Source organism: Spermophilus citellus, assembly GCF_964194105.1.
Source record: "Spermophilus citellus genome assembly, chromosome: 1".
Lineage (NCBI taxonomy): Eukaryota > Metazoa > Chordata > Mammalia > Rodentia > Sciuridae > Spermophilus > Spermophilus citellus.
The window spans coordinates 18,761,106-18,784,892 of NC_138182.1; the positions used below are offsets into that span (position 1 = coordinate 18,761,106).

General features: G+C 34.5%; 1 protein-coding gene across 1 annotated transcript in view; it reads right to left on the reverse strand.

Moving 5' to 3' along the window:
- Positions 1-23,787, reverse strand: part of GPC5 (glypican 5) — a gene marked incomplete at both ends in the record, with an annotated part of 647,880 nt that overhangs the window by 374,959 nt on the left and 249,134 nt on the right. The window contains one exon of the mRNA XM_081309273.1: positions 22,306-23,000. Within this exon, the coding sequence (XP_081165399.1) occupies positions 22,306-23,000 (695 nt within the window). The remainder of the gene's footprint in view (positions 1-22,305; positions 23,001-23,787) is intronic.

The following is a 23,787-nucleotide window of genomic DNA, read 5'->3' on the forward strand; positions in this document are numbered from 1 at the left end:
TCCAGCCAAGAATCGTGTATCCAGCAAAATTAAGCTTCAGGATGGAAGATGAAATTAAAACCTTCCACGATAAACAAAAGTTAAAAGAATTCGCAGCTAGAAAACCATCTCTTCAAAACATCCTCGGCAAAACATTACAGGAAGAGGAAATGGAAAATAACATTGAAAACCAACAGTGGGAGGTAGGACAGTAAAGGGGGCAAAGTAATCAAAGAGGAAAACAAATCAGGTTTAGTAACATTAATAAACAAATATGGCTGGAAGAACAAACCAAATCTCAATAATAACCCTAAATGTTAATGGCTTAAACTCACCAATTAAGAGATACAGGCTAGTTGAATGGATCACAAAACAAGACCCAACAATATGCTGCCTACAGGAGACGCATTTGATAGGAAAAGATATACATAGACTGAAGGTGAAAGGCTGGGGAAAATCATACAACTCATATGGACTGCAGAAACAAGCAGGAGTGTCCATACTCATATCTAATAAAATAGATTTCAAGCCAAAGTTAATCAAAAGGGATAAAGAGGGAAACTACATACTGCTCAAGGGAACCATACACCAACAAGACATAACAATCATAAATATATATGCCCCAAACAATGGTGCAGCTATGTTCATCAAGCAAACTCTTCTCAAGTTCAAGAGTCTAATAGACCACCATACAATAATCATGGGAGACTTCAACACACCTCTCTCACCACTGGACAGATCTTCCAAACAAAAGTTAAATAAGGAAACTATAGAACTCAATAACACAATTAACAACCTAGACTTAATTGACATATATAGAATATACCACCCAACATCAAGTAGTTACACTTTTTTCTCAGCAGAACATGGATCCTTCTCAAAAAAGATCATATACTATGTCACAGGGCAACTCTTAGACAATATAAAGGAGTAGAGATAATACCATGCATCTTATCTGATCATAATGGAATGAAACTGAAAATCAAAGATAAAAGAAGGAAGGAAAAATCATGTATCACTTGGAGAATGAACAATAGGTTACTGAATGATCAATGGGTTTTAGGAGACATCAAGGAGGAAATTAAAAACTTCTTAGAGTTAAATGAAAACACAGACAGAACATATCGGAATCTATGGGAAACATTGAAAGCAGTTCTAAGAGGAAAATTCATTGCTTGGAGTTCATTCCTTAAAAAAAGAAAAAACCAACAAATAAATGATCTCATACTTCATCTCAAAATCCTAGAAAAAGAAGAGCAAAACAACAGCAAAAGAAGTAGAAGGCAAGAAATAATTAAAATCAGAGCTGAAATTAATGAAATTGAAACAAAAGAAACAATTGAAAAAATTGACAAAACTAAAAGTTGGTTCTTTGAAAAAATAAATAAAATCGACAGACCATTAGCCATGCTAACGAAGAAAAGAAGAGAGAGAACCCAAATTACTAGCATACGGGATGAAAAAGGCAATATCACAACAGACACTTCAGAAATACAGAAGATAATCAGAAATTATTTTGAATCCTTATACTCCAATAAAATAGAAGACAGTGAAGACATAGATAAATTTCGTAAGTCATATGATCTGCCCAGATTGAGTCAGGAGGATATAGACAACCTAAACAGACCAGTAACAATAGAGGAAATAGAAGAAACCATCAAAAGACTACCAACGAAGAAAAGCCCAGGACCGGATGGGTATACAGCAGAGTTTTACAAAACCTTTAAAGAGGAACTAACACCAATACTTTTCAAGCTATTTCAGGAAATAGAAAAAGAGGGAGAACTTCCAAATACATTCTACGAGGCCAACATCACCCTGATGCCTAAACCAGACAGAGACACTTCAAAGAAAGAAAACTACAGACCAATATCTCTAATGAACCTAGATGCAAAAATCCTCAATAAAATTCTGGCGAATCGGATTCAAAAACATATCAAAAAAATTATACACCATGATCAAGTAGGATTCATCCCTGGGATGCAAGGCTGGTTCAATATATGGAAATCAATAAATGTTATTCACCACATCAATAGACTTAAAGATAAGAACCATATGATCATCTCGATAGATGCAGAGAAAGCATTCGACAAAGTACAGCATCCCTTTATGTTCAAAACTCTAGAAAAATTAGGGATAACAGGATCATACCACAACATTGTGAAAGCAATCTATGATAAGCCACAGGCCAGCATCATTCTGAATGGAGAAAAATTGAAGGCATTCCCTCTAAGATCTGGCACAAGACAGGGATGCCCTCTCTCACCACTTCTGTTCAACATAGTCCTCGAAACACTGGCCAGAGCAATTAGACAGACAAAAGAAATTAAAGGCATAAAAATAGGAAAAGAAGAACTTAAATTATCACTATTTGCAGATGACATGATTCTATACCTAGCAGATCCAAAAGGGTCTACAAAGAAACTATTAGAGCTAATAAATGAATTCAGCAAAGTGGCAGGATATAAAATCAACACGCATAAATCAAAGGCATTCCTGTATATCAGCGACAAATCCTCTGAAACGGAAATGAGGACAACTACTCCATTCACAATATCCCCCCAAAAAATAAAATACTTGGGAATCAACCTAACAAAAGAGGTGAAAGACTTATACAATGAAAACTACAGAACCCTAAAAAGAGATATAGAAGAAGACCTCAGAAGATGGAAAAATATACCCTGTTCATGGATAGGCAGAACTAACATCATCAAAATGGCGATATTACCAAGAGTTCTCTATAAGTTCAATGCAATGCCAATCAAAATCCCAACAGCATTTCTTGTAGAAATAGATAAAACAATCATGAAATTCATATGGAATAATAAAAGACCCAGAATAGCAAAAACAATGCTAAGCAGGAAGTGTGAATCAGGCGGTATAGCGATACCAGACTTCAAACTATACTCCAGAGCAATAGTAACAAAAACAGCATGGTACTGGTACCAAAACAGGCGGGTGGACCAATGGTACAGAATAGAGGACACAGTAACCAATCCACAAAACTACAACTATCTAATATTTGATAAAGGGGCTAAAAGCATGCAATGGAGGAAGGATAGCATCTTCAACAAATGGTGCTAGGAAAACTGGAAATCCATTTGCATCAAAATGAAACTGAATCCCTTTCTCTTGCCATGCACAAAAGTTAACTCAAAATGGATCAAGGAGCTTGATATTAAATCAGAGACACGGTGTCTGATAGAAGAAAAAGTTGGCTATGATCTACATACTGTGGGGTCGGGCTCCAAATTCCTCAATAGGACACCCATAGCACAAGAGTTAACAACTAGAATCAACAAATGGGACTTACTCAAACTAAAAAGTTTTTTCTCAGCAAAAGAAACAATAAGAGAGATAAACAGGGAGCCTACATCCTGGGAACTAATCTTTACTCCACACACTTCAGATAGAGCCCTGATATCTAGAGTATACAAAGAACTCAAAAAATTAGACAATAAGATAACAAATAACCCAATCAACAAATGGGCCAAGGACCTGAACAGACACTTCTCAGAGGAGGACATACAATCAATCAACATGTACATGAAAAAATGCTCACCATCGCTAGCAGTCAGAGAAATGCAAATCAAAACCACCCTAAGATACCATCTCACTCCAGTAAGATTGGCAGCCATTATGAAGTCCAACAACAACAAGTGCTGGAGAGGATGCGGGGAAAAGGGTACACTTGTTCATTGTTGGTGGGACTGCAAATTGGTGCAGCCAATTTGGAAAGCAGTATGGAGATTTCTTGGAAAGCAGTATGGAGATCTCTTGGAAAGCTGGGAATGGAACCACCATTTGACCCAGCTATTCCCCTTCTCAGTCTATTCCCTAAAGACCTAATAAGAGCATGCTACAGGGACACTGCTACATCGATGTTCATAGCAGCACAATTCACCATAGCAAGATTGTGGAACCAACCTAGATGCCCTTCAATAGATGAATGGATAAAAAAATGTGGCATTTATACACAATGGAGTATTACTCTGCATTAAAAAATGACAAAATCATAGAATTTGGAGGGAAATGGATGGCATTAGAGCAGATTATGCTAAGTGAAGGTAGCCAATCTTTAAAAAACAAATGCCAAATGACTTCTTTGATATAAGGGGAGTAACCAAGGACAGGGTAGGGATGAAGAGCTTGAGAAGAAGATTAACATTAAACAGGGATGAGAGGTGGGAGGGAAAGGGAGTGAGAAGGGAAATCGCATGGAAATGGAAGGTGATCCTCAGGGTTATACAAAATTACATATAAGAGGAAAGGAGGGGTAAGAGAAGAATAATACAAGTGGAAGAAATGATTTACAGTATAGGGGGGTAGAGAGAGAAAAGGGGAGGGGAGGGGAGGAGAGGGGAAGGGGGATAATAGAGAATAGGATAGACAGCAGAATACATCAGACACTAGAATGGCAATATGTAAATCAATGGAAGTGTAACTGATGTGATACAGCAATCTGTATACGGGGTAAAAATGGGAGTTCATAACCCACTTGAATCAAACTGTGAAATATGATATATTAAGAACTATGTAATGTTTTGAACGACCAACAATAAAAAAAAAAAAAGATGGATTTCTGGGCATTCCAACATTTAGATGGAAAGACAAAGAGAAGGTGGTAAAGAGTCTAAAAAGCAAATTTTGGAGCAGGAAGAGCAATCTCAGAATGGGATACTTCAAAAGTCAAACAGCGCTTGGTTTTTGGTTGTTGTTTTAAGAGAATGATTAAATATGTTAAAATCTACTGATAGTTCAAATAAGGTGATGATTGAAATTAATCCTTAGATCTCATGAGGAAAAAGTCATTGGTGAGTTATAGAAAGTACAGTTTTGATGGAGAGAAAGGGTAAAAGCATAGTCAGTGGGCTACAAGAGATAAAGTAAATAAAAAAGCAAAGCAAAAATTAAAAATCATGCCATCATTCATGGAATTTGGTAGTAAAAGAAGGAAGACATATTTATGGGGCTCCTAGAAAAATGAGACAAAATTTTTAATAGTGTGTACGTGCCAGGGAAACATGTAGTTTAAACAAATAATTTAATTGAGGCTGATTTTCCATCTGTGATTACTTATAGATTATTTATAGATATTGGAAGTAGTATATCATAGAATGATTCTCCATAGCAGAAAAAGCAAAAAATAAAAATAAAAAATAAAATAATAATAATAAGAAGAGATATGAGACTAAGTGTATTGAACATTTCCATAAGATAAAATTGAGATTAGACATATAAGAGTAAGTCAGAGGAAATTGTCAGAAATAATGAATATAATGTGAAATATTTGATTTGCAGATTTCAGAGATAGTTCACTTATTGGTAACTGGTTTGTGAACATAATAAGGATTAGAAATAGAGTGCCAGACATACAGGTTGGACTCACCATCTTAGATAATCCCAAAGTTTGGGATCCTGACAGTAAACTGATAGTATCGGGATATTGTTTTAGTTTGCTTTTTTGTTGCTGTGACCAAAACATCTGACAAGAACAGATGAGAGGAGCAAAAGTTTATTTGAGGCTCACAGTTCCAGAGGACTCAGTTCATAGATGGTCCAGTACGTTATTCTGAGCCGAAGCTGAGGCAGTACATCATGGTAGAAGGGCCCAGCAGAGGAAAGAAGCCTGGATCACACCAGGGTCGTGGAGCAGAGATAGAAGAAACGGGCTACAGGAAAAATGCACCCTTCCAAGGCACACCTAAAATGACCCACTTTCTCCATTCATGCCCTAAATGCCCACAGTTATAACCCAGCCATTCAAAAGAGGATGTACTGATTAAGTTACAGTTCTCACAATCCAATAAATTTATTTCTTAACATTTCTGCATTAACAGAGGAGATTTTAAGGGGTGCCTCACATCTAAACTATAACAGAAAATAAGATAATGGATTTATCCTGGAAGAGCAGTTGGCATTCACAGATTTCAGGGGAAGAGGCATTATCTGACTTCAAGCAATTTGTTTGTAAAATTTGTCCATCTTTTGAAATTTATAAAATAAGCATGCTTAATTCATATTGTATCCATGAGGATTTTGTCCATAAATTTTTTAAAAACACTTAAAGTGTAGGTATTTCTTTTTTCTCTTTAAACTATGTGAAGGATCATTGACAATGGCACTAAAAACTAGAACCAGACCCAGAATGTATGTTGTCAAGTGTATAATTTCTTATCTTTAAGAAGGAGAGTAGGCCAGGTGCAGTGGCACACACCTGTAATCCCAGTTGGTCAGGAGGCTGAGGCAGGAGGATCTCAAGTTCAAAGCCAGGCTCAGTAAAAATAAGGCACTAAGCAACTCGGTAAAACCCTATCTCCAAATAAAATACAAAATAGGGCAGGCATGTGGCTCAGTGGTCAAGTGTTCCTGAGTTCAATCCACAGTATCAAAAAAAAAAAAAAAAAAAGGAAGAAGAAGAAGAAAAGAAGTAGGATTTCCAAGTATGACACAAGTTGATAAATTCATTAAGTTGAATTCAGTACAACATATATAACAGATGAATACTGTAAGCATAAGTTACATAGGAAACCCTATAAAATCTCTGAACCAGTCCACCAAGAAAGATTTTAGGCAAACCTTGAATCGGTTTGGAAAGTAAAAAAGGAATCCTACCTGAAGGGTTAGAGATGGGACAGGACTCTGAACAGTGGGTATCATTTTGGTTAAGTAAGGCTTGATTCAATAACATTTTGCAATTATTGATTTCAGGGGGGGAAAGAATACCTTTTTTCCTCAAGTGGTAATTGGATTTTGTAACATTTTAAGTCAGACAGTACAAAATTCCACCAACTATGAGGTTCTGTCACAAAGAGAAGAGACCAACCACCTGCACCACCTCAACATTAAGGTAGTGAGAAGCCACAGAAGAAGAAAGAAAAGCAATTTGTAATTAAATTTAAGAATAAAGGAAACTTAAAAGCTAAGATACCTAAAATTGAAGTTGACCATTTCATTTCTCAGACAGAGTAAGAATCCTCTAAATTGAAAAGGCAAATATTTTAAATAATAATAATTAGATAAAAAGAAAAAGGTGAATAAATCAATATGGACCGATTTTGCCATGTTTTAAAAGCTGAAAAACCATGAAGATGCTTTTGAAATGACAGCAGCAAAGGCTGTCACCTCTGAGCAAGTGTCCTGCATTTCCACTTCCCCTCTCCTGCACCATAATTTTTATCACTAAGAGTGGAGCTCCCTGGCTCTTCCCTGCAGATGCAAGAGCTTCCTTGTAGATTTTCTTCCTATCACTGTCCAGCTCTGGTCCTCTCCAGGCTCCCAGATTAATCTTCCTAAAGTACAATTCTGATCATGCTTCTCTGCTACAAAGCCTTTGGTGATTCCTCCCATGTGCTAATGAGTACAAAGCAAAGTATTTCATGTCAATTTACAGCTGAACCTCCAAATTTCCCAGCACTCCACTTTAAACAACCTACGTTTCAGCTACATTGTGTTACTTATGGTCTCCAGAGTTTCCCTGTACTTTTCCACCTCTGTCCTTTTCCTCCTTTCTATCTTCCTAAATATTACCATCTTTCAAGGTTCAGTTAAAATATCATATGTGAAATTAAGCTGCCCTTGATCTCTCAACTTGAGGTTATTTATCAATCTTGCAAGCATTTGTTGCGTACATCCCCAATAGGATTTGTCTATAGCAGTCTGGAGTGCAGAAGAGGAATTATTTTCTTTGGTTGTATTTTTTTCAGTTCTCAGATATAAATATGCCCCCAACATAGCTAATACACATTTATTTAAATGAATTGTTAAGTTTTCTTCTCAACTACCTCGTTTCTTGGATATAGTCAAATGACAATTCAGAGAACAATTTAAATACTCTCTTCCCTTTCAGTTCTCAAAAAATTATATTTTGTCTTGCTACTTACAGAAATTTTTAAAGTTTTTCTACCTTTATTTATTTTCAATCTACTGACCCATAACTATCATTCAATATGATAGTCATGTGTCCTGAAATTGAAATTAGAAAGGTAGTGAAAAGAGTCACTTTTACCTGGGAAAATAATGTCAACATATTTAATAGACAAACGCTTATTGTTCAGAATATTAGAAAAACAAAGACAAATAATCTAGTGAGAAAAATAAATGAAAAAGAATATGATACATAAGTAACAGAAAAAATATGAAGGCAACAAACAGAAAAGCTGACTAAAACTTGATGTTCATTTGTGAATTTCAAAGTACGATCTTATCCATTCAAATAGGAAAAATTTTAAAGACTGATACTATCAAATGTTGGCAAGGAGGTGTGGGAATCAGATTATCTGTTAGCTAGAGAATTTATCCTAATGGTCCTTGTGAATATTAAAACTCAGTTTATATGGGTAAAATATTAAGTAAAGTGGTTAGAAAAATATCATTCAGACAAATATATTTATCTCAGCTGTGTGGAGTCATATTTCTCTATGGAAAAAGACCACCTTTTAAAAGGCATTAGACTGTTGAGTTCTGATTTCACATTGCTTCACCTGGGAAAAATCTAATTTAACCAAATGCACATGTGTTTTTCAAAGAAAACCCATTTCTCAACTGTATTCCCAGAGCCCATGGTAACGTTTAAAGTAATATATCCTTTCCCTGATGTTGGGGACCAATTTGAGGAGGATCACAGTTGCCATACTCTAGCTAAACTTGAAGCTACCTGGACAAATGCCACATTACTTTACCTTTCACGTCCCCCGAAAGTAATTTGCTTGTGCACAATGCCCCCAAATAAAGCTTGGTTAGGAGAATTACCACTTCAGAAATCATGAAACATACCTCTGAGCAGCATTTCCCAAAGTGTTTTTAGCAAAATGTCCATAAGGTGTCCAGACCCAAATGGTTTTCTTGGTTAAATAGGAATGGAAAACATTCTATTTACTATAGTTAATAGACATCTAGGCAAAAATTATTAGAGGTTTTGACACATAATTTGCATAAGACAACCTGCAATATTTTTCTAGGAAATGGGAATTATATAGAGTTTCCCTCAAACTGAAGACCATGTAACACTTTTTTCAAAGAATACCTACTAATCTAAATGAACACTAGTGAACTGCACAAAGTAACTTTAAGAATTCCTCAGATGAACCATTGGGATTCTGTGAATCAGAAATAGGCTTGTAGAATCTAAAGAGCATTTAGGTTGTCAGTGGAGACTGTGTTCCTCCAGCATCCTGGACAGCTCTGGTTGCCCTGGAAGCCAGAAGTGAGATGGAAAAGTCCAAACACTTGACATTTGCATTCCTGGGCTGAGAACTAGAAGCTGGAAGGCTTGCTGTAGGACCACTCCAAGAACTATTTACGGCAAATTATAAGAACCTCTATCATGATTTTCTTTGACTGTTCATTATTTTTCTCTTGTCCTTAGTTTCAATAAGCTAATTTGATAAATAGGATTTTTGATTGGACTTAAGATAAATGCAGATACAATATTAATAATGCCAAAGTGTCTGTATAAAAATTTAAATGGAAATATTTTGTGCATTCATTAAAAGAATCATAGATTATCACAGTTGTCTTGCTGTGCTCTCGGGGGAGACATTAAATGTTAGTAATTTAAGTTTCAGTGAAAAACTGTAAATGACAAATTAAATCTAATTCAGTGCATTAAATCAAAAAGCTTCTGCTGTTGAGTTTGAGGTCATTTCAGATCAACGAATATTGACAGACACTTTAATGAGTACTGGGGACAAAAAGATTAAGAAGTCTCAATGAATTATCTGGACAATTTCCCAGCTTCACTGGTAAGGTAGACCTGGTAGGAGAATATTCAGCACAACATGGGGTAGTGAAATGGGTAAAGTACTACATGTATTTTGATAGGAACTCATAAGAAAAGAGGGCAAGTCAGGAGACTTAGAATGAGCCAGACAGATGAATAGGGCCAGTATCCCCACACGGAGGACTTCTATACCATGCTGAATTTGGATTCTTTCATGAAGGCCAAGATGGAGGCAACAGATCAATTTGGAGTCAGTTCTCCTAGTTTAGGTAATAAATGATAAAGGTCAGATTTATTCAGTTGATTAATAGATATTAATTGTAAAACCCATATGTCAAGACTTAGACTGCAGAGATACAGTGATAAGTACAAGTAATGAACTCTGCACTTCTGGCACCTAAAATTCAATACAAAATGTAAACAAATAATGCATAGCTGATGCAAGCAAAATTCTACAGAAGGTACAGTGCTATAAATATATCTATTTATATACTATGATTATATATTACAAAGTTACCTATGCTTTGCTTCTAAAATCAAGAAACTTCCTATAGCTATTTATATCTAAGGTGAGATAAAAAAAATAAGGAGTAGCATTAGATTAGATAAAGTTTTCAAGGAGAAAGTCAAGGATAAGACTGTTTTAATCAGAGGAACAACAAGATTCAAGAGAGATGATGGCACTCCAGCCTGGTTACAGTGAGGGATCATTAGCTGAGGGTAAAGTGGTCTAGCATCCAGGTTGTACAAATCACTAAAGATCAGTATAAAGCTTTTAGATTTTATTCTGTGGTCAAAGGAAGCCATTGAAAGACTTTAGGCACCATCTATTTTGTATTTTGGAAAGACTATTCGGACTTCTGTGCAGAGAATACACTAGAAGTGCTAAAGAGGTCATTAAAAAGTGAGTTAGCCTATTTTAAGTTCCAACAGTGCAACAGCATGCCCAGTGGGCATGCACCCAATGTCTAGTTGTGCCTCCTACATGGAAAGCACTCAATGCTTATCAGTTGAATGCTTGATTAAATGAATGAGATCCTCCTCCCATTTAATTTATCTGACCCCCCAACATTTTTAAATGATAAAAATGGTCTTCCAAGGTCTGAAAGTTTACCATCTGTGGGGAAAACAAACGTTTTAATATATGAGGATTTTTTTTTCTCTTAAGGACCTTGTAACATTAAAGTCAAAATGTTTCAAAAAATATATTTAATGTGTCATTGTGGGTGACAAATGAAAAGATACATTGTTCCTCTAGAGTTCCCAAAGCCTCAAGAAAGTGTGTGAACAAAAAGGACAAAAGAATGAACCCACAACTAGAAATTATTCACTGGAATAGACTGGTTTTCCAACTCTAAGAATCAATTTTCAAAATTATACATTGTAACATTTTTGTAACTCTACTGTTTTATGTGTATTTTACTAAAACCACATCTTATTTTACAATATTTCTACCACCACCCCAAAATAACTCACAGTATATTAGTAGTCATTCCCGGCTCCCCTGTGCCCCCTGCCCTTGGGAACCACTGAACTACTTTCTGTCTTAGCAGATTTGCTACTGTGGATTTTCATTTTATTAGAATCATATAATATGTGGTCTTTTAGACTGATTGAACATAAGATGTGTTCAAAATAATTAATTGGGAGGCAAATGGACTGAGGAGGCTCCAGCCTTCTGGGGTTTTATGCAAAAAAAAAAAAAAAAAAAAAACAAAAAACAAAAAAAAAACAGGAACCCAGCTCAGTACACTTCATCTCCTAGGAAACAGAAACTTAATCTTACCAATCAGAAATGCCCAATTAACTTCTAAGACTATGTTTTCACTTTAACCAATCAAGTAATTTCTTTGTCTTATTTCTGTGATGAAAACCTTATAAAAGTTTTCTGCTTGATGCCCTTCAGTAGAGCCTGAACCATTTGCAGTCTGGAGTTCTCAGCTCAAATAAACTCTAAAATTCTACAGTCACCAAGTTTATTTTTACTTATTTTTTCACTGTCCAATCATACTGTAGCATGTATCAGTACTTCATCCTTTATTATTGCCAACTAATTTTCATTCCATTTACCTGCTTATCATTCAATGAACATTTGCTCAGTTTCCATTTTTGACTTTTATAAATAATATTATGATGATCATCAATCAGTATATACTTTCTGTGGACATATATATTATATTATATACAAAATCTTGCATGAAATTTCTGAGTTAAATGTTAATTCTAGATTTAACATTTTAAGAAAATGCTAAGCTGTTTTCCAAAGTTGCTGTACCATTTTACATTCCCTCAGCAATCTGAAAGTGTACGAGTACTGAAATTTCTCCACAACTTCACCAACATTTGTTAGTGCCTATATTTTTTATTATAGCCATCCTATGAAGTGAGAAGTGGTATTTCATTGTTTCATTATGGTTTTGACTTGCATGTATCTAGACTGATGTGGAACAACTTTTCATATGCTTATCGGCCATTTGCAGACCTTCCTTGAAGAATGTTTATTTCTTTCTTTATTTGTCTGTTTGTTTGTTTTAAATATTTTAGTTATAGTTGGACACAATACCTTTATTTCATTTATTCATTTTTATGTTGTGCTGAGGATTGAACCCAGGGTCTTGCATGTGTGAGGCAAACACTCTACCACTGAGCCACAACCCCAGCCCAAGAACAATGTATATTTAAATAAACCCTTTGCCTATTGCTTTCCTTGAAGAGTGTCAAGAATTGTCTAATCATTTTAAACACTGCCTCCATGGGAACATTAACTAATATATAACAGAAATGTCTTATTTCTGAACTTAAAGCAAATGTTTCCAGTAATTCCATTATAATCTTGAAATTATATATTTTTCAGTTTTCTACTATGTTGTATTCTCATTTCGTTCTTTCTTTCATGTGTGTGTGTGTGTGTGTGTGTGTGTGTGTGTCTGCATGTGCATGAGTGGGATTAAACCCAGGGACTTACACATGCTAAGCCTGCCCTTGCTCTACCACTGACTGACACATGCAACCCTTATCTTGAATTTTTGTATTTATTTCTATGGTGTTTTTATTAACTTATTGTGACATGTATGTTGTTGCTATTTGGTGCATTCCTAACTAGTTGATATTCTTTATGGGTTGCATCCTTTATTATTATAAATTATACCATTCATTTCTTATTTTCCATTTTTGTTTTTGCCATTTATTCATCCTCTGGGGAACACTCCAGGACTCTTGGTTGACACACAAGATCAACTGAACCCACGCATGGCTCCAAGGTGGGAATATGGCCCCAGAATGTCTATTTGGAATGCAACATAGGCTGCAGGAAGAGGCAGAAGCCCAAAGTCAGAGCAAAGAGCTAGAACATAGGAATATACTTAATATATTTTCTCTTTTGTTTTTAGATATAAGAAAACTTTGAGTAAATAACTAGGGTCATCCAGAGTAAAACAATATACAGCAAACAAACTGCTAAAAATCAAAATAAATAACAGTTCTGTGAAGTTTCCTGCACTACAGAACCCTTACTATTTGATATATTTCGTGTAATAAATTGGTCTCTCACCATCTAAATTTTTTCAAACTATTTAAAAAAACTTCCCAATTTCTCTTCTCCCTTTTCTGCTTGCAAATCATATACAATTTCTTTTAAATTTATAAGCTTTTTCCCACTTTGGGATGCTAATTATAGTATACAACAAACACATATAATATGTAGAATGTTGAATTTTAGCCACATTAGTGTGATATTCTATTTAATGTGCAATCTATAAATAGGGGGTCAGTTATTAAAAACTTCCTCAAAAATTAGCACAACTTTTAAAAACTTTTGTTTTGTACTGCTTAAATCACTTGCACTAACCTTATACAATTTTAGCACAGGTAGGATGATAGAGATAAACTTTCTGAGAAAACTAAAGTGTTAGTTTGCTTGTCTAAGCTTAAACATCATAAATGAACAATATCAAGAAAATACCAACAGATTTTTAATTCTAGAGATCCCTTCATATGGTCAAAAATACCCAAAGCAAGTTAATAACTATGAGATCTTCGAATGGCCAACACAAAACTTTCAACATTTGGTAAATTGGCATTAGTAAACCACATGTGAGTTTGAGGCATTAGAAACTTCACTGAAGAATTAGCAATGAAGTTGTTAGTAAAGTTGCTGGTTTTCCCCAGATGCGGCCAATTTGGAAAGCTGTTTGGAGATTCCTGGGAAAGCTGGGAATGGAACCACCATTTGACCCTGCTATTGCCCTTCTCGGACTATTCCCTGAAGACCTTAAAAGAGCATGCTACAGGGATACTGCCACATTGATGTTCATAGCAGCACAATTCACAATAGCTAGACTGTGGAACCGACCCAGATGCCCTTCAATAGATGAATGGATAAAAAAAATGTGGCATCTATACACAATGGAGTACTATGCAGCAATAAAAATGACAAAATCATAGAATTTGCAGGGAAATGGATGGCACTAGAGCAGATTATGCTTAGTGAAGCTAGCCAATCCCTAAAAAACAAATACCAAATGTCTTCTTTGATATAATGAGAGCAACTATGAACAGAGCAGGGAGGAAGAGCAGGAAGAAAAGATTAACATTAAACAGAGATATGGGATGGGAGGGAAAGGGAGAGAAAAGGGAAATTGCATGGAAATGAAGGGAGACCCTCATTGCTATACAAAATTACATATAAGAGGTTGTGAGGGGAATGGGAAAATAAACAAGGAGAGAAATGAATTACAGTAGATGGGGTAGAGAGAGAAGATGGGAGGGGAGGGGAGGGGGGATAGTAGGGGATAGGAAAGGTAGCAGAATACAACAATTACTAATAGGGCATTATGTAAAATTGAGGATGTGTAACCAACGTGATTCTGCAATCTGCATTTGGGGTAAAATTGGGGGTTCATAACCCACTTCAATCTAATGTATGAAATATGATATGTCAAGAGCTTTGTAATGTTGTGAACAACCAATAATAATAAAAAAAAAGAACAGATGCTCAATGCACTAAAGCACCAGCTTCTTTATCTCTGCATGTTTCTCTTGAGCATCCTCAAAGATGCCTGCCAATCTCTGTCTACTTCATCTTTGTCTTGTGTAGTACATTCCTTAATTTTCTTACATAAATTCTCAATTATCTCTTGCTCTTATAACTCAGCAGTAGAGGATTACTGGCACAAATATGTCATCCAGGTTATCAGAAACTTGCTCTGGTTTCCAGCAGCCCAATCGATTCAGTCTCTGCTCTTCTATTGGCCTCAGCCTATATCTTCATCTTACCAACTATTTTCAAATGTGGGGCTATTTATCACATATAACATCAAGTGATTTTAAACATAATATGAATTAAAAGCTCACCATATTCCAATGGTAATTCAACAACAAAAACCTACTAAAAAGTTGCAAAATTTGCATAGAAACTTACCATAGAACTACACTAGATTTTAGCAATGGGAAATAGGTTCAGTTTTTTTGCTTGTTTGTTTGTTTTTGTTAGTTTGTTTGTTCTTGCTAAACCAGAAGAGGATGAGCCTTGTAATATAATGGCTTATCTTACTATCACTTGGGAACAGCTTGCCTGAGAAACAACTCATGTAGACAAAAACTTCATTGGGAAGGAAAGAAGAATTCTGATAACATTTATGAGAAACAAGATAAAGTCAGTCCTTTAGTTATCTATACCTTTAGACTTTTTAGTTACATGATTTATATTGAAATATTCTTCTAATGTTAGATTTATATAATTACTATTTTTCACATAAGTAAAACAATAATTTTTTGCTCAATCAGACAAAAATCTCACTTATTTTTAGACTCTAAAAAAGTGAAACCATAGAGGTAGAGAACAGAATAATGCTTCCAGAGTTGGGGATGTGGGGAGGGGAAATAGAAAATGTTGTTCAAAGCATACAGAGTTCCATTTAAACAGGAGAAATAAGCTCTGGAGATCTATTGCATAGTATTGCGACCATAACTAATAATAATACATACTCAAACACTGTAAGAGAATAGACTGTAAAGGTTCTCATTACCAAAAATATAAGTGAGGCAATGGAAAACTTAGCTTAATATAACCATTTCACAATGTTATGCATTAAAACATAAAATTTTGTCAATTAAAAATAATTTTAAAATTTAAAAGTTAAATTTAAACTGTAAAAAAAAATCACATCAAGTTTTATGTAGTATCTTATTTAAAGAGAATTTACACACAAATGTAGCAGAGACTATTTCCATAGCAGTTGAAAACATCAGTGATGCATGTGAAGAGCTACATTCTTATAAAATTGAAGAAGATACTATTTCAGAAAAATTCTACAGCATCCCTGAGTATTTATTAAATACTTATTATTTAATAACAATATTATGGGACAAAAAGCTCATAATACTTGAATAATAAGAGCTCTGTCAGTTCAGAGGAACCTTAATAATTAACAACAACCAAAGCATACTTGATATAAAAATTGAGAATAATTTTAAGTCGTTATTTTACCTTTATCACTTTTAGATTGAAATAGGGATGTATAGATAGGAAAGAAGATGGAAACAACTGGAGTTGTCTACAAATATAGTGGAACACTGTTCTGGGAGAACTGCATCTAGATTCTTCTTTATATTCCTTCAGCTATTCACAAGACAGTAATTCTTCTTTAAGGAAATTAGTTAGATATAAAGAATTATGATTTTCAGTATTGATCCTTACCAAATCATGCCACAATCTTTTCCAGAAAGATAAAATTCAAATTTAATCATATAAAATGTTCAAAGTTCTATGATATATTTATTCAAAAATTATTCAAGCCTGTTTTGTAATGTGTTCCTAAACAAGTTTTGACTTGCCTCATATGTGATATGTGGTTTTGACTGTCCTTTACTACTGTCAATCACTTCATCCTCAGAAGAGGCTGGCAAAGGGCTAACTACTACCACCTTGACAGCCCAGTGATCCACATGCGCTAGGGACAAACCTTCAAAAGGAAAAGAATTCATATCTAATCAGGCATGGAATAAAAAGTAAAATAAACAACCAGCAGAGGCTAAAAACATTATAGAGTAACGTTAATATACTATAATATTTGTGTGAATTAAAAAAATCAATGTGTAATAAAATTACTCTGACATATCTCTAATCAGAAAAACCCTCATTCCATACTGGACAGAAACAAATTTAGTCTAGCATTGAAGAGAGAAACCACCAATTGTCTCCACATGCTTAAGACGGCCACTTATGGAGAAAAGATTCCTATCTATCGCTACTTAGTGTCCTGAAATTACTGGGAAAAAACCCTGTGAGGTGATCTCTGTATAGAATGGTGAGTTGTAATGGATGAATTTCTCATCTTCCTTTTCTTTGTTAGCTTATAGAATTTTCTCTCTCTCTCTCTCTCTCTCTCTCTCTCTCTCTCTCTCTCTCTCTCTCTCTTTTTTTTTCGGTCATCCCACCTTAATTGGATTCATTCTGATCTCTCTTCCCCTAGAAGCTTATATTTCTCCCCCTTGTTACTAATTTAATTCTTATACATTTCCCTTTTCTTTTGTCTAGTTCCAGTCCCATTTCTCAGAAAGAGAAATTAGAGAACTGTAGTTATTAAAAATTGAACTTCAACCAACCACATAATTTTTTTTAAAAATAAGCAAAGGTAAAAATTACATCTTCAACATAATGTGAAAATATCAATGGAGTTCTGCCCAACCACCCACAAACATTATCCATGAGGTAGCTGATATAAAACCTTGAATCACCATCTTCTACTTTATAGCAGTTCAATAAATACTTCAATAAATACATAAATGAGAGCTCTTAAAAATTTGTTTCATAAATAATATCTTCTCAGCTTTTTATTTAGCATAGATCCTGGAGTATCCTAGAGAGTCTACTTTTTTCATTCATTTTGATCCTGTCTCTTCATGTATATGCATATGCATTTGTATGTGTTTGTGTGTGTGTATGTGTGTGTGTGTGTGTGTGTGTGTGTGTGTATTCCAATATATAGCATGGCCAAAAGAACACACTACATACTATATATCCAATGTAAATTTCAAAATAATTGCAGCCATTAATTAGTGTGCACAATCCACCTTACACTCAATTTTGAAATTAAATGCTAGTCTAAGATGGAAAGAACTAACTCTACTATTGGCTTATTTCGCACTAAGAATAAAGATGTCCTTTCTTTAACCCAGGGGTCCTTATACCTCTGCCTGTGGCCTCACAGAATAAGCTGTAAATTTCTTACAATTATATGTGATATTTTGCATATGTTTGTGTATAAGTGAGCATCATTTCACTAGGGGGAATGGATTACCAGCTTTATGATTGAGAAAATGTCTCAGCCTGCAAACACAGATAGGCTCTGCTACATCTTCTTTACTCAAAAGCCCCACACTGCACTACTTTGACTGTCATTAAGGAAACCCATAATTGTTAAGTTCAAGTGAGATATTTATTACAGAATATGATGTTTAAGATAACCAACTTAAACCATCTAAAACTGCATTGGCATTACATTTAATTGGGTTATTTTGGAAACTGAGATTTCAACTATTTTCGCCCAATCTTATTTGTTCCATAAGCAAAATTTTTGAAAAAAATCCCTCACACAGGGATATTTTAGGAAAGTGTACACAACATTGTAGAAATCAGAAAATAAAATATATGCTGTGCCCTAATTAATCTAAAGTATATTTTATTTTTTCCTTTAATTTTTATATAAAAACACAAGAATATTTACTATACTTTTTAGAGATTAGATAAATGTCTGTACACATAGAGGAAATGATAAGATATTCAATTTTTAACAGCTAATTAAAGTTCATTAGTGTGCACAATCTATCTTACACTCAATTTTGATAAGATTGATTATTTTAAAGTGAATCATATACTGAAACTGATTCTAAGGTAATCTGGATGCAACCAGTTGAATGTCTACTAATACTGCATAGGTAAAAGAGATGAAAAATAAATTAAACAAAAAATAGAGCTAGATATTTCTTTTTGAAAATTATGTTTCTTATCCCACTACAGATTTTCTGAAATTATATAGACTTAGTATTCAGTAGTTTCCTCATAATATCTGTTTCAATTAGAATATGTTGAAACACTGAAATTAATACCAATTCTGTGTTCCTGTGCCTTTAATAAGTTGCTAAATTATAACAAATGTCATACTAAATGTAATTAATAAAAAGTATAATTTCAAAAATATTTATAAAATTCATAAATGATTAGCAAGAGAATGATCTGTGTGTTAAAAAAATAATATTTTTAAATGATTAGCAAGAGAATGATCTGTGTGTTAAAAAAATAATATTTTTTAAATACTCCAGTATTTTCTCATTCAAGAAAAATCTTTACAATCATTTGCTTATAATCACTTAAACAGATCATTAAAAAATACAGATATGTTTTGAGCTCTACATCATTGATATTTCTTTCAAGCTCTGTACTCCTAAAAAAGGAATATTTAATTTTAGAGCATTTAAAATACCAAAAAATCAATAAAGCATTTATAAAGAGTATAATAATAATTATAGGATTTAAACATTATGCATGAGAAATTGATCTGAACATGAAAGCTCATTTTATTTTCACAAGAAATCTATAATGTAAGTGTTCTTAACCAAAGAGGAAATCAAAGCTAAGAGACTAAATACTGAGATAGCCAAACTCACAGCTAGTAAGTGGTACAGAGAGATGTGAAATCCATCCTGACACTTATAACCTGTACTTTTAATCCCTACTTCTTTCTGACATTGTTTTTGTTATAGATTTATATATAAGGTGTCCCCCAAAAGCTTCTGTGCTAATGCAGGAATATTTGGAGGTTTAATGACTGGACTGTGAGAGCTGTAACTAATCAGTCTATCCTACTTTGAATAGATTGGGGGTAACAGTAGGCAGGTGAGGCATGGCTGGAAGAACTGGATCACTGGTGACCTGACCTGGAAGGGTGTCTCTTCCCTGAGGTCCCTTTCCCCTTCCCTCTCTTTGTCTCTCTCTGCTTCTTGTTCACCACGAATGGAGCAGCCCTCTTAAACCACACCCTTTATCATGATATTGTGCCTCAACTTGGGTCCAGAGCAATGGAATTGGGCCACCACCATCTGAAACAATGAACCAAAATCAATTTTCCCTTCCCTAAGTTTTTTTTTTTACAGGTACTTGGGGCATGGGAACACAAAGTTAAATAGTTTCTGACTATGAAATTATAACTATAAAATTAACACACAGTCTCTCATAAATTGGCTTTTGTTTCTTAGAAGATTTTTCCAAATATAAGATATAACTTTCTCAAGAAACTGAGAACATTTTTTTTCCAGTTGAAATTCATCCAACATACATATGATATATCAGGTTACCTCTATGGATTTCTTAAAGTGGAAATATGTATTTACTGAGAACTAGACTTGGAAGTAGTTGATCTCACAGATTGCTTTGGGAATGTGAGAAAGTCATTATTTGCTGGCTCTTCCGTAATTTACTTTGAATTTGTTAGATTCATTGATGTGTGAACTGGTTATCAAAGCTTGATAAACAGCTTATAAATCACTTTGAAGTTGGCAGAAATAAATATTAATGAGTCGATTTTCAAGGAACTTATAGTTAGTTTCTTCTTCTTTCCCCATAAGTAAAAAAGATCTCAGTTGTTTTACTTAGAAAAGAATCTACAATTTATTAGTAATGATTGATGTTTTTTCAAGATAATCATCAGACTATTTATTATATGAAATCAGACTATTTGCTTAAAAAAAAAAGGAGTGCTCTTTGAAAATCCACCAAAAAGTTTCATGTGATAAAAATTCTGTGCAAAACTTATTGATTCTAATATTTTGAGATACTAAAATAAACTGCTTCACCATGATCTGTGCAGGGCTGGCCTCACTTAAACCACTACTTCCTCCCAGCCTTTCACATAGGACAAAACAGGCTCCAACAGTTTTAGTAGCTTACCCAGATCACAAATAGGAAGAAAACAAAGTATGTGAAAACATGCCAATCTACTACAGTCCTTTGTGACTTAGCCTCTATAATAGGAAAAAGATATCATTTTTAATGTTACGGATTTTAAGAATTCAAAAAGTCTTTCTAAGGTCAAAATAACAAAGAGGATATATAGCTTACATAAAATATATAAATATGCTCTGACATAAAATTTTAAATGCCATACCTCAAATTAATGATCCAGATCTGGACTTAGATTTCTTATGCTTATTTTCCCTTGTGAAGATACTTGATATCCCATTATGGACATTTTATTCCCTGCATTTAAATGCTTATTTCCCCTAACTAGGAAATACTTGAAATCTCAGGATTCATTTGTACCTCCATTTTAAATCCCTTCTAGAGGTTCTGGCTAATGTTTGATTTTCATAAGTGATGAGAAAGGATGAAGCGACCTGACTATTACAAGAAGTTAGGAATCCTGTTCATTGGATAGGGTAACCCAGCTTCATGGAGTAGGGAGCATATGAAATCCAGCTCACTCTACCACATCACCTGCTGCATCCACCTAGATGGTGCCAGCTCTAATGTGCAGAAAGGTATCATGTAGGCTCATGTAGGCCCTACAGACCTGAGAGTTAGGAAAACAAGGGAAGGAAGCACTTAAACACAAAGCTTTTCAAGTCCAATTTCTATCAGAAATTAAAAGAACAGAGAAATAGAGCTCATGATTAGAATGTTTATTAATTCAGTAAATCAGTACCAGGGTAGGGAAACACTTTTTTCTTGGTACTAGGGAGTATAATATCATTTTAGGGGAAAAGATTTAGGAGAACCACTAGCAACATGTCCTCTTTATTGTATGGGACGTGAGAACCATTACTAAGGAAGACTATGAATATTTAAGAATATGATTCTATGGATGTGGGAGAAAGAGAAAACTCTTACATCCCTTGATCTGATGATTCTGTTTCAAAAAATTCTCAAATCTACTAGAAATAAAACAGCATGACAGTATATATGCCACATTTGCCACATTTTAAAAAATCATCACACTATCACTTTGACAGATCCTGAAGAGGCTCTAAAGAAACACTTTGAACACATGGATATCAAGTCTTACTTTCATGGATACACAACTGATGTTTTCTACAGTATAGATGAATACCTCTGAAATTCTAACAATAACTACCCATTTGTTCAGTATTAGATACTATACCAAGAAAACACTTATCTCCAAAGAGGAATATTTCAGAAAATATGTATTACTATTTCATATTTATCAATAAGGATTGAGGGTCAAAAAGCATAAGAGATTTGCCTAATTTCATGAAGGTAATTATTGCTGATTGCAGATTCAAATCTATGCTGTTCTTAATTCAGAACCTGAGTTTTTGCCACTTCAATAAACTAAACTTTTGATAAGGCTGTTAATGCTTAGGAAAAAAGTGGTACTTTTACCAATCAACATTTTGAGATGTTATATAAAATATAATATACTGAATCAAATATGTCAACCCCATGCATCCTCCTACTATTTCCTAAAATATATACTTGTTAAACTGCCATTGTTTTAAACTGCATAATGATATGCTAATAATCAACTAAATTTATGATGTTCTGGTTAATGTTTGAGAAATGAGACAGGACGCATGGCTTGACTGCTTACCTGTTCTGCTAGTTTTTGTCCATTGAGGTAAGCCTGAATCACAGCATCATTTACAAGCAAATGGAAGTTCAGGAGCACGTGTTCAACATCATAGGTTCCATGCATTGCATTTGAAAGCTCTTCCAAGGAATGGATATATGCATGCCAATGTGGATTAAGCTCTACCATGTGGGCAAGACAGCCCCTGGCAACATTGAGGCAGTACCCCATACAGGGCTTACTGAGAGTCAGGCCCTGGCAATGAGGGCAGTACTGCATCCTTAGGAGGGCTCTGCTGCACTCTTTGGAGAAATGAAGATGGTCAGTGGTGTTGATGACTTCAATGCCCAGATTGAGGGCCTGCAGAAATGTGCGGCTGGGCAGCAGAGATCTTCCCATCTGCCCCATTACTCTTTTGGGAATGTTACCAAATGGACTAACATCCCGGCGGGCCATGCGGATGCATTCCGAGTATTCCAAGGAGCTGTCAGTCACACTGGGATTAATGAGATGGTTGTAGACCAGAGGAAAAAGACTGTCGAAAAACCTGTTTACAAATTCTTCGGGATTAACATCCACACCAAATAAGTAGAGCCCTATATCGGTGAAGAACTCCTGAACTGCAGCAGCAGCCTCTAAGGCCATGTTCCTGTAGGTGTTGCAAAAAAGTATACTGGTATAATTTTCTGCTTGTCTGATGAGAGTTTCAAGGGTTTCTGTAACACAGCAAAGGTAAAAGATGAAAAGATTTAATATTCATTTTAAAACTGTTCATCCATTTGCTCCAGACAGTAAATGAATTTAATGTACCATAACTAATTTAAGGATCTACCATAATTCTCAATCTACTAAACCAACTTTAATTTTCCAAGGATAATGGCTGGACAACCATGGTCATTACGTGCAACATACAAGATTCATACTGACATGTTTCCTAGAATCAAAGTCTGATAAAAAGTACAGAACTAAAAAACAAGTTACATGTAAAGGTAGTTTCTTACTATTTCCTCTAGTCATTCATAACCCACTAATAATAAATGTATTTCATAACCTGAGTTCATTATTTACAAAAGATGATAACATTGAATACTTGAATTCCCACCCACTATATTTCTGTACTTTCATCATCTTTTATTTTCCCAGAATGAAAGCTAGTAGATTACACACTAGTTGGTACAAAGAGAGGCTAAACTCCAAAGGAAAACCTAACAATCCTCAGACCTTTTAACATGTTCAAACTAAAAAGTAAAACCTTTCATTATTAGACTACCTGCAAATTATCACACCTCATTAAACAGTGGGAAAACCATGAGTGACATTATTTGATGATAGTAAATAATTGTGACCCCTTATTAGTTATATTCTGTTGTTTTTACCATCTTATCTTCAAAGACTTTACTGTGGGATAATTTCTTTTTTTACTTAACTGATGCTCTCAAATCAGTTTCTCCACAGGAGGGAAAAAAAAAGAATAATTTAACTACAAATTAAAGAAAAAAAAAT